A 15510-nucleotide genomic window follows, 5' to 3' on the forward strand; every position below is an offset into this window, starting at 1 on the left:
ATCCTCCTCTCTCCCCCACTCTTTCTTTCTCTCTCCCAACTTTTATACAAACCATTTGCCTGCCTGCCTCAACACATTTCCCCCTCATCCTTACCTCTCAGAATTGTTATCTTAACTCAAGACTCATCTCAGGAGATGATACCTCCTTCACAAACACTTTCGCTGGTCTGAATGTAATAGAAAGTGTACAATACTTTGAAAAACATATAAATCAGTCATTATGGAATTGTATGAAGCAGGCAACTGATGAAAAAAAGCTCCCAGTTATGTGATTTCCTTGAGTTCATGTGAGTTTATCCACTAATCTAATGAACAGGTAAAGTCCGCCCCAAGAACTGGATGATCATGTAAAATGATCCAGTGATCTCAGGAAAATTGGGATCCCTGATTCTGGCATGGTAGAACACGCTCATATGATAGAGAGCTGACCCTCAATTTAGCTTCCCCCACAACTGTGAACTGTGGGCAAAACTCCTCATTTAGGGCTTAGAAGACAGTAAGAGAAAAAGGAGGTGAGGGCACTGAGTTTAGATATCTTTTTCAAGGCCTTTACTTAAGAATGAGAGGAAAGATAAAGACAGCTATGGGGAATGATAGAATCAAGTGAAGATTTTTTTTCAAGGATATGGGAGAAAGACAAAGAGTATGTTTGTAAACAGTAGGGAAGGAGCCAGTAGATTGGAAGACTGAAGATTACAAGGCGAGAGGAATGACAGTGGGAGCAGATGAAAGGGTAGGAGATGGAGTTTATAGGTTAAAGAGTTAGCCTTGGCAAACAGACAGGCATCATCTTCATCAGAGACTTGGGTAAAGGTGGAAATAGTGGGGGACAAACTCAGAAGGATGCTATATGAGAACAAAGAAGCCGATGATCTGGTTTCAAATTCCGGTTGTGCTCTCTCTATGAACCATGTAATGATATAATTAGGTGGTACAGAGAACCCTGGGCCTTGAACAGAAACAGCTGAGTTGAAATCCTCAGACGTGTATTAATTGTATGATCCTAGACAATTAACTTACTCTCTGTCTGCCTCAGTTTCCATATCTGTAAAATGAGAATATAATAGTTTACATACCTCACAATTGTGGGGGAAGCTAAATTGAGGTTCAGCTCTCTATCAGGGCCCTCACAGATGTGTTCATCAAAAAACTATTCCACTATGCCAGAATCAGGGATCCCAATTTTAATGAGATCATGGAGATCACTAGATCATTTACGTAATGATCCAGTTATTGGAGTGGATTTTACCTTTTCATTCATGTCATAGATAAATTCACATGAACTCAAGGAAATCTCATAAATGGGAGCTATTTTTGTTATGTGGATAAAAGGAGAAATATCTTTGTAAACTTTAAGACACAATACAAATGACAGCTATTATTATTGGTAGAGTCACTTCCCCTTACTGGGACCAATTTCCTCATCTGTAGAAAAGATGATCTTTAAGGTCTCTTCCAACTATAGGTCTATGATTCTACAAGTGGATGCTTCCTATAAACAGAGAGTTCGGTCAGAGTAAGATATATAAATGGCTCTGTTTTACAAAGCCTGAGAGGACCCTGGTAACACTTTAAAAATATTCCTGATTGTAATTAGAGATTCAGGCTTAACTATTCCTCATATCTTGGTGAGTCTCTGAAGTCCTATTCATTTTTTGGAAGGTGGGAGGGGAAGAGGAAGAGTCTTATTGAGGCTGCTTGGGCAGTAGCTTTGCCTCAATCTCTTTCCAGTCTCCTTTTTTTCTCTCCTTCCATACTCGATACCCACACCCTTTTGCTGCTTCTCCCATGATCATGTACCCTCCCCCTAGTTCAGGTTCTGTTTCCCCAAATACATTTTTCCCTACTACACATATTCTCACTTCCTCTTCAGTCTCTTACTCCAATTCCTACTTCCTCTCTCATTTTTCTGCCTCCCCACCCTCACTCTCTTGCTTTTTGCCTTGGGAGGTCAGTGAGAAACTAAAGTAGGTAGAAGTATAAATCACCTCATTATCATTGTATTATTTTTCAGGCAGTGTGGAAGGGTGCCAGATCTGATGTGAGGAGACATGAGTTTGAATCCCAGGTCCCTCACTTACTTACAGGTTGAATGAGGGAGGAACTTTCCCTCTGTGCCTCAGTTTCCTCATGTGTAAAATAGGAATAATAAAGCTTGCATTTCCTTCCTCACAGGGTTTCATGGGGAAAGCACTTTATAACTTCAAAGCAGTAGAAATATGAATTATTATCCAATGTTTACCTATTGTTTCTCCAGTGAAACTGTAAGTTCCCTGGAGGATAGAGGATAGGAAGGTAGAGGCTTCACCTAGTATATCTTATGTTACCCATAAAGCACCTAATACAATGAAGGGCACATACTTAATGTGAAGGAAATTCTTAAGAATTGAGTAAATTCATATTCAATTTACCTCTTTGATCCTCAAAGGAACCTGACTATAGAGACTGTGCTACCACTACTATTCCAACTACACCAATATTCTAACTTGAAATATTGTCAAATCTACCAACAAACTTGCTTTCTGAGGCTAAGTAATTTCCTGTCTTGGGGGGGTCACAGTTTCCTCAACTGTCAGCTGAATAGACTAAATGCTCTAACGTCATAGCTCTAGTCTAACATTCCTTCCAACTATAAAGTTCTATGTTCTAAGGTTCCTTCCAGACTTAACATTCTATACTCTTCTTACTTAATATTCCAACATTCCATGATTCCACTGTGATCCTGAGCATTCATTCTTTATCACAGTATGCATTTGAGTAAATATCTATAAATGATAGGGTGTCCTTACTTTCCATATCTTTACTATTATCTTCTAGCACTTTTCTTTATATTCATTTTCCCCCTTTTCTCCTTACATCTGCTTGTTGTCCATCTACATATGTGCAATTTTCTCTTCCAAATTCAGAGCTAAAGTTGATAGGAGAATGCATCACTTCATTATCATTGTATTATTTTTGCTGACACACAGCAAGCAATAGTACATTTATGTGTGGAAGCTAGGTTCTTGACAATTAGGTGCAACCCTAACCAATGAGTGTAACAGCTTTCTTGTTTTTTGAACCAGATCTGTGGTTCAACTTGGGGAGAGAAAGCTCAGCCACAATCCAAGCAGATCAGTGACTCAACTACAAAGTCTGCCATGGAGTCACCTGGAACACTAAAAGGATGTGACTCCAAGAGAATATCATAGCCAGGAATTGAAATTCTCTAGCCATTATACCACCCACCTCTCCTTTCCAGGCTTATCTCACATGGTATCCTACCACACTCTGAATGTCAGCCAAACTAGACTAATCTCTAACACAACAGAGTGCAATCTTAGATCTCTCTGCCTTTGCCCAGGTAGTTCTCAGTGCCTGGAATGACCTTCTTTGCCCCTTTCTGCTAAATTCTTACCCATCCTTTAAAGCTCAACTCAATGGATATATCTTCCAGGGAGCCTTCCCCTTATTCTTCCTCATTGTTAAGTGCTTCTCCTGAACTAGATTTTGCTTTGCTCTTTTTCTAATTGACTTAGATTGTTGCTCAGTTGTATCCTACTCTTCCCTTTTGGGGCTTTCTTGATCCCGTTTGGTGTTTTCTTGACAAAGATACTGGAGTGGTTTGCCATTTCTTTCTCCAGCTCATTTTTACAGATGATAAAACTGAGGCAAACAGGGTTAAGTGACTTGTTCAGAATTACACAACTAGGATTTGAAGCCTGGATTTGAACTCAGATCTTCCAGACTCCAGGGCCAAGGCTCTAACTAGTGTGCTACTCAGCTGCCCTTTATCATAGAATAAAGTTAATTGTTGCTATCCTCACACATTACTAGGCTAATATTCTGTCTTATATATAGAAACTACTAATCTCCTCTACTACACAGTAGGAATTGAGTGTGGACCTGTGATTTCATTGATAAAGGGAACTTCTAAGTAAGGAAACTCCTTCTCCAAATATAAATTGGGGCCTTTTCTTTCGTTTATAATCTCAGAGTTCCCTAGAGCATAATGAAGTTGTGACTTGTTTAAGAATTGCCCAAATCATTATGTGTCTGAGCTGTTACTGTACTCTCAGGACTTCCAAACTCCTAGCTCTCTATTCATTATGTCATTACTCAGTTGTTTCAGTTATGTCAGACTTCATTCAGGCACTTAATATTTGTGTGAGCCAGGGTAAGTCACTTTACCCTGTCTGCCTCAGTTTCCTCATCTGTCAAATGAGCTGGAGAAGAAATGGCAAATCCATTTGGGATTTTCTCGGCAAGGATATTGCCATTTCCCTCTCCAGCTCATTTGACAGATGAGGAAACTGAGGTTTACAGGGTGAAATGACTTGCCCTGGTCACTATTCCACTGTTTTATATAAACTTTTCATCTTCCCCCAGCACCTAGTACATAGCAGCAGTTTAAATAAAGATTTATTGAATGTTCAGCATCCCTGAAACCAATTTTTTAAAGTTAATCCTGTTTGTATTTAAGGGATGACAAAAGGCTAGAATGCTGCCCTAGTGTTCTAGAAATGTTTTTAAAAAGACTCTGCTCATGACTGAGGACACCAGCAAGGACCATATTACCAGTCAAGAAGGCTTGTTTGGGTTGTACTCTGCCATTTTGGGAGAAGCCCCTTCACTGATTAGACATTGATTCACATAGACCTAATCTGTCTATGGGATCACCTTGGCAGGGACTTTAATTGAACGGGCTATGGCAAACTTAGACTCATAACTTGAGTTGGAAAAGGGACTTTACAGATCATGGAACTTAATTAACCCTTTCTTTTGACAGATGGGGAAACTGAGATCCAGAGAGTTCTCCATTGCTGAAGGTGTCCAAGTAGAGGCTGTATGGTAGTTATATATCCGGGTGTTGTAAACCAGTATTTAGCGCTGGGTGGAGGTCTGCTACTGACCTCAGCAGTCCATTCCTGCTCCAGGTCTTCAGACCCTAGCGCTGCCCAAGTCCAGGGCCCTATCCATCCTACCATACAGCCTATATACCCTTGAGCTGAGCACCAGGGGTCTGAGGGGCATCTGCTCTCGACTTCAAATCAGATGTGTCACTTCCCGCTTCTTCGTAGCTGAAGAGAAACGTCAATTACGAGGGCTCCTCAGGCCCTGAAGGGCCTCGGCTAGGCTGGGGAGTAGCTTCTTTCAAATTACCCCCGAGAGCCCTGAGACCAAGCACACGCGGCTGCAGCGCTGTCCGGCCAGAGAGCGCATGCGTGGCGGCTGGAGCGTTATGAATGGTGTGACTTGTTTGCCGGGAGTTTAGGAGCAAGTGGGTAGGGCAGGGTGGGGCGGGGCGGGGCAGAGAGGAGGTGGAGTCGGGTCCAAAAGGGCTGGGCTGGGCTGGGGAAGCCAACGCATCAGCGCTCGAAAAGGTGGAAGAGGACTCTGAAGGGAAGAGAGATGGGGATCGGAGAGAGAGCACCAGCGGGAGGAGAGGGAGGGAAAAGAGGGAGGAAAAGGAGTACGGGGAAGAACAGCGGGCGGGGCCTGAGTGTGGAGCTAGAGGGTTGGGTTGAGGGAGGGAATAGAGAGGTGGGCAGGGCCTGAGAGGGAGGGAACGGGAGATAGGCGGAGTCTGAGGGGGAACATGGGGTGGGTGGGCGGGGAGCGGGCGGGGGCGGGACCAGCGCGGGGGCGCGGAGGGGCTGGTGGGGGGGAGAGAGGGAGGGAGGAAGTCACCACCGCGGCGGCGGCGGCGGCAGCGGCAGCCGAGGGGGCGGTGCGCTAGCTCAGTCAGTGTGAGGAGCGGGCAACGGCCACGGCGGCGGCTGAGGCGCCCCACGAAACCATCCCCATCCCCATCTCCACGCGCGGGAGCCGGTGGGGCGGGCGAGAAACAAAGGGAAGCCCCGGGGCAGGAGTAGGGGCGGACCTCGGAGCGCCCGCGGCGGCCGGGGGCGCAGCGGGAGCCCGACTCCGGGCTCCGACCTCCGGCAGGCAACCCATCGGCGAGCAGGCGCCAGACTCGTTCTCTCCGCTGCTCTGCCGCCGCCCCCGCCGGGCCCGCCCTGGGGCGAGAAGATGCCGCGGGTCGTCCCGGACCAGAAGAGCAAGTTCGAGAACGAGGAGTTCTTCAGGAAGTTGAGCCGCGAGTGCGAGGTGAGCGGGCCGGGCCGGCGGCGGCTCCTGCGAGGAGCTAGGTGGGGGGGGAGGGGTCTCACAGGGGGGAAAAGTTTGGGGCTCTTGTCAAAACTCATGTCTAACTTCCTGGGCGGCGGCAGGGTCGGGGGGGGCGGTCTACAGCTCCCCCACCCGTAGCGGGGCTGGGGGCTCCGACGGTGCTCCCCAGCTGCGCCCCGGCCCGGGCTCACCGCGCCCTCTTATCTGCACCCCGGCTCCCTTCTCGGATTTGACTTGTGATTTCTGGCTGCACTGTCTTCCGCAGATTAAATATACCGGCTTCAGGGACCGGCCCCACGAGGAGAGGCAGGCGAGGTTCCAGAATGCCTGCAGAGATGGGCGCTCGGAAATAGTAAGTGTCTCTAAGTCCTGGAACCACCACCCCCCTCCTTCCTCCCCCCTCCCCCTTTCCTTCTCCTCCCCCACCCCCTGCTCGGTTCCCGCCATCCTCCTGCAGACCCCCAAGAAGATACAGTTTAGTTTTTTAGATTTCAAGGTTGAGCCATTTCTCTCCTTCTCCTTTTTTCCTTTTCCCCCCCTTTAAAAAAAATCTATATACCTGTTGAACTTCACTTCCCTCCACACTGTTAATAGAAAACGTAGTCCAACGTTTCGGCAACCCGGAACTGTGCGAAGCTGTGAAACCCGTCGTACTTCCTATTCAGATTTTGAAAATATGAAACCAGATACTGACTAGTTTGTGTTTTAACAAGGAGACGGTTTCCCTGTTGCCTCCGTGTTTGCGGCCGGGTTTCCTAGGCGCTGCCTAATAAACAACTTTACCAGCGTATCCCTTTTTAAAGTGAGTAAAGGGTGTTCAGAAGAACAGGAGCCAGACTAAACAAAGAATTGATCATTTCATTGGCAGGGCAGGGTAGTATTCTGATAAGGTTCTGTGAATGGAAGAAGAAGGGACCTTTTTGTAATTGTGTTGGGAAATAATTTGAAGGCTTCAGGAGGACCATTCCATTATATACATTCACCCCATTAGCTGCTAAGCAGAGTAATAGTTCCTTTCTTAGAAGCTAGATTTGTTACCCAGCCTAGAACCTTTGTAATTTGGGAGCTCTTCGGAAAAGGTAATAATGGAGCTGGAAGAGAAGACCTCACTTCGAACTGAAAAACAAATCCCTCCTCCAAATGTCCTTTTTAATAAAGAAATCATTTCAGTTCCCTAAAGAAGAAAGTATGTGTGTATATATAAATATATATGCTTGTATATCCTTGTTCTCTTCTGGTTGTAAACTCATAGAAGATAAACTTATACTGTCTCAGAGAAAGGGTATGAGCATGAATAATTCACGTTTATATAGAACTTAAAACATTTGGTTCACAACTACCTTGTGAAATAAATATTAAGATATTTCTGCCCTGTTTTGAGGCTGAGAAAGAAGTGACCAGTCATGGAGCTAGTAAGTGAGTGGGTTTGGACCCAGGTTTTCTCCAATATCCCTGCTTTTTCCACTGTACTCTGCTGCCAGCTTCAGTTTGATGTTAAAAATTGTTGAAGATGGTTGATAATTTAAATCCACTGGTCTGCCTCAAACTATCTTCTACCCCAGGCCTTGGGTCACTCAGTCCACATAACCCTCACCCCCACTTTAATTCCTTTTTTAATTGACTCCATTAAAATAAAGTTAAGTAAAATCGCATTATGGTGGTGGTGTTGGGGTGAGTCCATAGCAAATATAGGCTCTAGACTAAACCATATTATTTATTGGGGGGGACAGGAGAGTAGGATATACTAATGATGTAGGATGTACTAAGAGACCCTGCAACTGAGTTTAGGCCTCTCGTGTTTCTTTTCCACTATTTTGGTTGAAGATGCTAATGAGCAGTGATAGGGTGAAGTAGGTAGAGGGGAAGGGGAAATCTAAGACCTAGGCCCTATTAATTTATTTAGTGCTGAGTCATAGAATCATAAATTCTCAAAGCAGGTAGGGAACTTAGAGATCATATAATCCAACTCTTTCATTTTGCAGATGGAAAAATTAAGGCCTCCAAAGAGGTAGAATGATTTACCTAAGATCACATAGGAAATAATAGTTGGGCTTTGTATAAATTTCTTGACTCATGGGCAAGTGCTGTTTCTACCATTCCATGTTGTCTGTAAACTTAAAAATTACAAAAACACATTTGTCTGATACATTTGAAGCATTATTTAACGGGAGAAGGAACATAGTTTTATCTACTTCATGATACAGAAAGACATAAACTTGTACAGTTAGGTTAACATTGGAAGAGAATGCTACAGAAATTACAAATTAATTTTTAATCTCATGAAGTTTTACCATTAAGATGAGGGCAAAGGGGGAAAATTCTGTGATATTTGGGCAGGTAGAGAAGGTAAATTAATATTCTTAAAGGAAAATACTTTGAAAATAGAACTATCCATTTTTTTGGTCACTGACTTATAAGTCTCATGAAAAAAAAAAAAGGACCTTATGTTACCTCAATGTAATCATAGTCTTTCCAGAATACTATGTAAATGAGATCTATTTATTTCTTCCCATCCATAAAATGTGAAGAGTCCAACTCTCCTTATCTATCTCTTGGGATTTTGTGTGGATAAAAGGAGCCAGTTGATGGAAAGAACTTTCAAAAATAAAAGCCCAGTGATACGAATGAACTTTGGTGTAGTGAAAAAGCGCTGGTCAAGAAACTTGTGTCTCATATTCTCTCTGGGTGATTTTAATCAAGCTGCTTCTGTGGGCCTTAGTTTCCCCAGCTACATGGAGAGGAGGGGTGGACTAGAGCATCTCTTAAGTTCCCTTCCAATTCGAATATTCTCCAATTTAGAAATTCTTAGTATGTTGACAAGAATGGCATCCAGTAAATATATAGGACCATCTTCATAACTGTAGTGAGAATGAGATTAATATTTACCCTGTGGACTAGTTATGTTATATGAAATTGTATTGTTTATTGTTATTTTAAGTGTATAATTTGACCTAAAGTAGATCCCAATCTTAGTGAGCTATGTTAAGAGCATTCTCTATTTGTTACAATTTTCTTTTTTTTAGGGATAAATGAATTTATTTGGTAGTGATTTTTTTGGTTCACATATCTGAATTTTAAAATTATAAGCCTCTTCAATTCTCCCAAAATTGCTGAAGATTAGAGAAAGTAGATTGTATTTTATTAATTTGATACTTATAAGGAGAAAATGATTAAATTTAATATTCGATTTTGTTTAGTGACACAATTTTTATATTTGGGAGCTAGTTTACATTTTTTTCCATTTAAAGAAATATTTCTTAGTATATATTTATACTACTTTTAAGGGTTAAATGGCAATTTGCATTTAAAAAACATTCTAAGATTTGTTAAAGTTCATTTTGACCTGAAATTTGAACTAACTTCTTACCTATTACATACATGTAGGAACTGATTTTAAATGCTTCATGTGTTAATAGTAATAATAATGCCCTCCCTAGCTTCTGTGGTACATATTAGCTCCTAGGAATTTTGATTTATGAAGAGCCTATTATAAGGGAGGGTTCTTTGGAGAGAGGAGAGAGCTATTGGGAAGTGATAGCAATGTATATTTTCTTAAACTTTAATAAAACAACCAATAAAAAATCTAGCACTTGTTCTTTATCCATATGACTGTGGTTTCTTAGGGATCTTTCCTCCTAAAAGAAGAGTGATCATTAGTAGTAGACTTATTAGTTAATGGAGTAAAGTACGTTAGCTGCCCTAAACTACTCTAAATTCTACTCCAGTTGCCATCTTGGCAATTCAAAGCAGTATGACCGGTGCAAATGAGAGAATTTTTTGATGCTTGCTAACAAATTTTATTAAAGTCTATAAGGTATGAGTGACACTGTTAGACTCCTCTTTACTTTAGCTAAGTTCCCTCAGAAAAAATTAGTATGAAGAAAAGTAGAACGTAGGAAGCAATTGATTCTGTTTCTGTTAGGTTCTTTCCCGTGATGTTTTGGGAGAAAGCCATCATACTTCTTGATGCCATTTAAATGAACATTAATGTTCTATACCTCTTAACGGTTGTGAGACCAGATTCAGGCAATATTTTAGAGTAAGAAATTGAGACTTATTTTAAAATTCAATATCCAAAAGTATATTTTGAACTCCTTTATAAAATGTGACTTTATTTGGCTATTTAAAATATTTGCCATCAAGATGGATTAATATTGGGAGGAATCTTTATTTTATTTTCTTCCTCTTGACATTTTAACAAACTGCCTGTAAATTTTTAAATCTAGACTGGGCCATTTTAACCATCTTCTCTGCATGTAGAGAATTAGGAGAAGGAATATTGGTGACATGATGGGCAGGAAATTTATTCCTGAAAATAGCAGTTAAACAAGAGGTAAGGTGGTAAATCTCTGGGCTATTGTAATCTTTACCTGGCAGAGGCTGTCAGCTTGGGGTCCATTGGAGTTAGTAGAGGATATTTATCAAATTCCATTTGCCAGAATTGTCACCTATATTCACAAGTAGTATTTGAAGACTAACCCATTCATGGATATTCAATACTGTCTCTGCTTTGAATAAAATAGCAGTAATTTAAAATTGACATTTATATGAGGTTTGCAAAGCTCTTTATAATGAAAATCTTTCTTATGTGTTTACTAGGATGCTGAAAATATTTTATGTTTTCAACAGACTTAATAATTGGGGCCCATTTTGTTTTAGTTCATATCTTTCAGTTTACTTTTTCATTATTTTTTTCTAAAATACTGAGGAAAGTTTAAAGAAGTATAATAGTGTAGTCTTAAAGAGCTACAACAATATTGAGACAAGTGCTTAAAATATGTATTTCTTATTCAGACAAAGGATCTATACATGGAAAGAGAGTGGGGCACTGCAAGGAGATGCCATCAAAGAGTTACGTTAGTAAACAGTATTTAGTTTATGTGTTTAGGTGGCAGGTCTGCATAGATCTGGCAGAGGGGTCTCAAGGGAATTTGTATTTGTAGCTTATAGACTTTCTAAAAAATGTCTTAAAAGAATGTTGTTTAATGGAAGCCATAAAATCTATTGGAAATTCTTTAAGTGTACCATAGTATAGTACCTTTATAGAAGATAAAATTGCTTTGTTATACAAATGTCAAAGCAAAAGGCTTAACCGTTTTTTAAATGGTGAGCCTTGGTCTTTAATATAACAATGAACACCATTTTTAGTTACATTCTAAACAGTCACTGTACTCAGTTTAAAAAACTTCATCATCTCAGGATTTTGTAGGACCCTAGAGATTCTGTTTCATAGATGAGGAGGTTGAAGGCCTTGCTTTGGGTAAAGTGCTAATGAGAAACCGAGTTCAGATTTAGGCCCAGATCTTTGCTCTTTGTACTTGACAACATATTTTCTTTCCCACTAAGATCTACCTGTTGGGAATTTGTTTCCCTGAATCAGCTAAGGCAGATGACTTGTAAGGGCTTTGTGGACTTGGAATTTCTCTTGTTTTCGTTGACATTTAGATCAGAATCTCAAACTAAAAGGAACTGTAGCTCCTATATGAAACTCATCGTTTTACTGAAAGGAAGCTGAGACTCAGAGAAGGGTCATGCCTATCCCCAGTCAACCAGATATGAAGTAGCCAGATCCAGGGCTTTTGACTCTCTTCATTATGTCATACCACTTGGCTTTTTAATTTAACCAAATTATACATATTTTAATTATTAGATTTTATTTTAAAAAGAACATTTGGGTCAGCTCATTAGAAACGTGATAAATTCACTGTAATACATAGGATAGTCATTGCTCTTCTCTTTATTTTCAACAAGTATCATAACAGAGTATTATACATTTGCCACTGGCCATTTGAGTTGTCCATCTACTCACGTTGAATTGCCTTTTTGTTTGGACAGTTGTTCACTTTTTACCATGCTATTATCAAAGTTATTTATTGAACAAAAATGCCTAAAATATCCATCCACCTCCCAAAAAATCTTAAATTAGTTTAATGCCTTGGGAAAATGCTGGAGTTGGAGTTAAAGCCTGGATACAAATCTTTTCTCCAGTGCCAGTGATTTCGATATTTAGAGGATTTCCCTCTCCTTTTGTCGTGTGTGTGTGTGTGTGTGTGTGTGTGTGTGTGTGTGTGTGTGTGTGTGTGTGTGTAGACAGGTGCTTTTTCTGCAACTGTAGTGTCTTGGAGAGAGAGCAGAGGTGTCAAACACTCTACTCCAATGCATGTGTAGCTCAAACCCATATAATTGGGAAATACATAACAAAATACAGTAAAATGTAGATAATATTAACATGTGGCTTTCTAAGTCAATACATGGCCCTGGGGAATCCTTTCTGTGGTTTAGTGGCCTTCTATTCTATGGAAGTCTGATACCACTGGCCTAGGGTATTAAGAGGTCTTGGGACTTGGCCACGGTCACACAGCCATTATGTGAATGCAACAAGACTTGAGCCCAAGTCTTCTTGGCTTCAGGGCCAGCTCTCTGTGCATTATACCATGCTGCCTTATCTATAGTATGAGGATAACATTTCTATTGCCAGCTTATAATACCTGTGCTATTTTGTCAATTTGAATGTAAGCTCCTTGTGGAGAGGGGCTGCCTTTCTGCTTTTGTTTGTATTTCCAACCCTTAAGAGAGTGCCTGGCACATAATAAATACTTGCTGAGGCACAGCTAGGTGGTTCAGTGGATAGACCATCAGGCCTGGAGTCAGGAGAAACTGGGTTCAAATTTGGCCTCAGACACTTTCAAACTGTATGACTCTGGGGCAGCAGGTTTCTTAACCCCTGCTTGCCTAACCCTTGCTTTCTTAGGGATGTTACTAAGACAGAAAGGGTTTTAGAAAAGAAGTGCTTATTTACTTAACTTTACATTTTAAAAACCCTTCCAATTACTAAAATAATCAACTTCTGAATATTGGAAGTTAGAGGATATTAATTTGAATTCTGACCTTCTCCTTGTCTATATGACCTTGGGCAAGTCTCTTGATTTTTCTAGGCCTATTTCTTCTATAAAATAAGGTTATTAGACTAGAAGGTATAAGATCCCTTACAAATGTGAATCCTTCCTCTGAGCTTTTTGTATCCAGTTTAAGACTTATCACCAACTTGAAAACAGATTTCTTGAACATGTTCCTTAATTAAAAAAAAAAAAATCTAATCCTTCCTACTAGATATTCAGCAAGTAAAATTTTCATTTGTTTGATGGTAATGTATTTGCCAAAAATATATATTCTTTGGGTTTGGGGATTTAAAAAAATTAGTTATTCCACAGATTAGCCCAAAGGAGTTGGGATAGTATTGTTTCCACTTTGCAGGTCAAAAAACTCACTCATACAAAGTTAAAATGTTAAGAGTCATAGAACATTTGATGTTGCTGGCTGAGCCATGTAAATGGTCTTTTAAATACATTGCATGTTGGGTGAATATTCTTATACTTAGTCTCATGTTCTCTCCCCTTTTTCCATTAAAAACTGCTTTGGAAGAGTATGATAGTTTCCAGTTCATCTAAGAGTTTAATAGTTGGCAGTTGCTTTCCCAATGAACATTTGAGAAGGGGGAAAATTTTTTTAATATCTTTGTCTCATGCATTTTTAGTGCCTGAGGACTTATCTTGAAGTATGTTGTAAGTAGAAAGAGTACTAGATTAGAATCAAAGGGATTCAGATGGAGATGTGGCACTTTGCTAGGCTGTCTATGCACCCTGAGCAAACCAGTTCCTCGTCTATAAAATGAAGGAGTTCAACTATTTGATCTCCCAACTCTCTTCTAGTTCTAATTCTGTGATCCTACTGTTAGCATAAATTCATGGAAGTCAGGAAAAATAGAGAAATGTTTTATTTATAAGTGCTTTGAAGCCAAACAAAAACATTTTTGGAACCTTTTTTAAAAATTATGACGTCCTGTAAAAATCTAATTCTTTACATCTTGAGTAATTTTTTGTATTAATTTTGTATTTATAAAATAGCCATTTTTAAGTGTAGAATTGATGGCCTCTAGTTTGAATTTTGCAACATGAGATTCTAACGTCAGCAAAAAATGACCTGAAAGAAAGTATTGATTCCATGTCTTTTTTTATATCTAAACAGCCAATGGCAAATGTCGTCAAAATGGAATCAGATGTTTGTAACTTAATACTTAAGAAAAATGATGAGTGTGTGTTTTTGACTTTAAGTATTCTTTTTGCTGCCTGGCTTAAGACATAAACTGATGTAAAAATAAATGACTGCTTGCATAATTTATGTAATGTCTTGCTCCTGATCCTGTTTGTATTGATTTTTCTAAAAGGCTTTTGTGGCCACAGGAACCAATCTGTCTCTCCAGTTTTTTCCGGCCAGCTGGCAGGGAGAACAGCGACAAACACCTAGCCGGGAATATGTCGACTTAGAAAGAGAAGCAGGCAAGGTAAGAGAAAATTCTTTGCATTTTAAAATAACGAGTTGTGTGGCTATAGACTGTACCTTTTTATGAAATCACAGATCTAATTACATAGTCATAGTCATGGAATGTGTAGACAACATAGCATGCCATTTTGTTGCAATGAAAATGCCTTGTAACTTCTGTGTTTTCTAATGTAACCATTTATTATAAAAACTTACAGCCCTCAAAGAATTTTGTACTGGGGCTTACCATATATGACATTTAAAACTTGATTCTTTTTTAAATGTTACAAATAAGTTTTTCCGTATTTATTAAAATGCTTTAATGAAATTTTATAACTCCAAAGTTTGGACTTGAGAAAGCTAGAGACCTCTGTAGGCATTGAAAAATGTTTGCTCATATACATGTTGGAAATGCTATTTACATTTTGGTTTATTTCAATTTAAACAAACAAAAATAGCTGTATTATAACAGATATATGTATGAAGCAGAATAAGAAGAATCAACTATTTTTACATAGTATTGGAAATTTTGAAAATTCAGAAAGAAATTTTTAGCTCTCAAATAAAAGTTAGCAACTTCATATTTGCTTTGCTTCCTGTGGGTTAATATAGAGAACTTAAATATTGAGGGAAAAATATTGAGGGAAAACCTTGTATAAAACATAACTTTGTGTGTTTTGAACTTCTTGGTTTTCCTTCTCTTCCTTTTCTCCTTCCCTCCCTCCCAGATTTTAATCTTGAAAATCTTCAGGAAAAGTAATTCAGTTGGGTCCTTAATGTTATTTTAATGTTAATAGTTGAAATGTAAACATTGGATGTGGAAATAAAGAAGAAAATATTTTGAACAGCAAATTTCTACTGAAAATCTCAGTTCAAATTATCCCAAGTAATTTTTAAAGATACATACCTTAGGTTTGGTTGAACTTTGTTATAGCACTGGTTGATCCATAAATTCCAAGTTGTATACCAAGTGTATGATTTGACATCTAGTTTAGTGTAGATGAACCATATTAAAATTCTAGAAATCAAATTAAAATTATTCCCCAAATAATCATTGGACTGATTTTACATGCAGAGTTT

At 39.6% G+C, this 15510-nt stretch overlaps 1 protein-coding gene across 8 annotated transcripts in view; it reads left to right on the forward strand.

The window, feature by feature from the left end:
* The first annotated feature begins 5654 nt into the window (after nt 1–5654).
* CBFB (core-binding factor subunit beta) overlaps nt 5655–15510 on the forward strand; it is a 109052-nt gene continuing 99196 nt past the window's right edge. For 2 of the 8 annotated variants that reach the window (XM_007477118.3, XM_056803655.1), the window contains exons 1-3: nt 5659–6090; nt 6377–6463; nt 14336–14452. In XM_007477118.3, coding sequence (XP_007477180.1) covers nt 6013–6090; nt 6377–6463; nt 14336–14452 — 282 coding nt within the window. In that variant the 5' untranslated portion in view covers nt 5659–6012. Of the gene's footprint in view, nt 6091–6376; nt 6464–14335; nt 14453–15510 lie in introns of all 8 variants that reach the window. The other 6 variants (XM_007477120.3, XM_001372452.4, XM_016427679.2 and 3 more) reach the window with 5 other exon arrangements.

This window comes from Monodelphis domestica, chromosome 1 (assembly GCF_027887165.1).
Source record: "Monodelphis domestica isolate mMonDom1 chromosome 1, mMonDom1.pri, whole genome shotgun sequence".
In the NCBI taxonomy this organism is placed as follows: Eukaryota; Metazoa; Chordata; class Mammalia; order Didelphimorphia; family Didelphidae; genus Monodelphis; species Monodelphis domestica.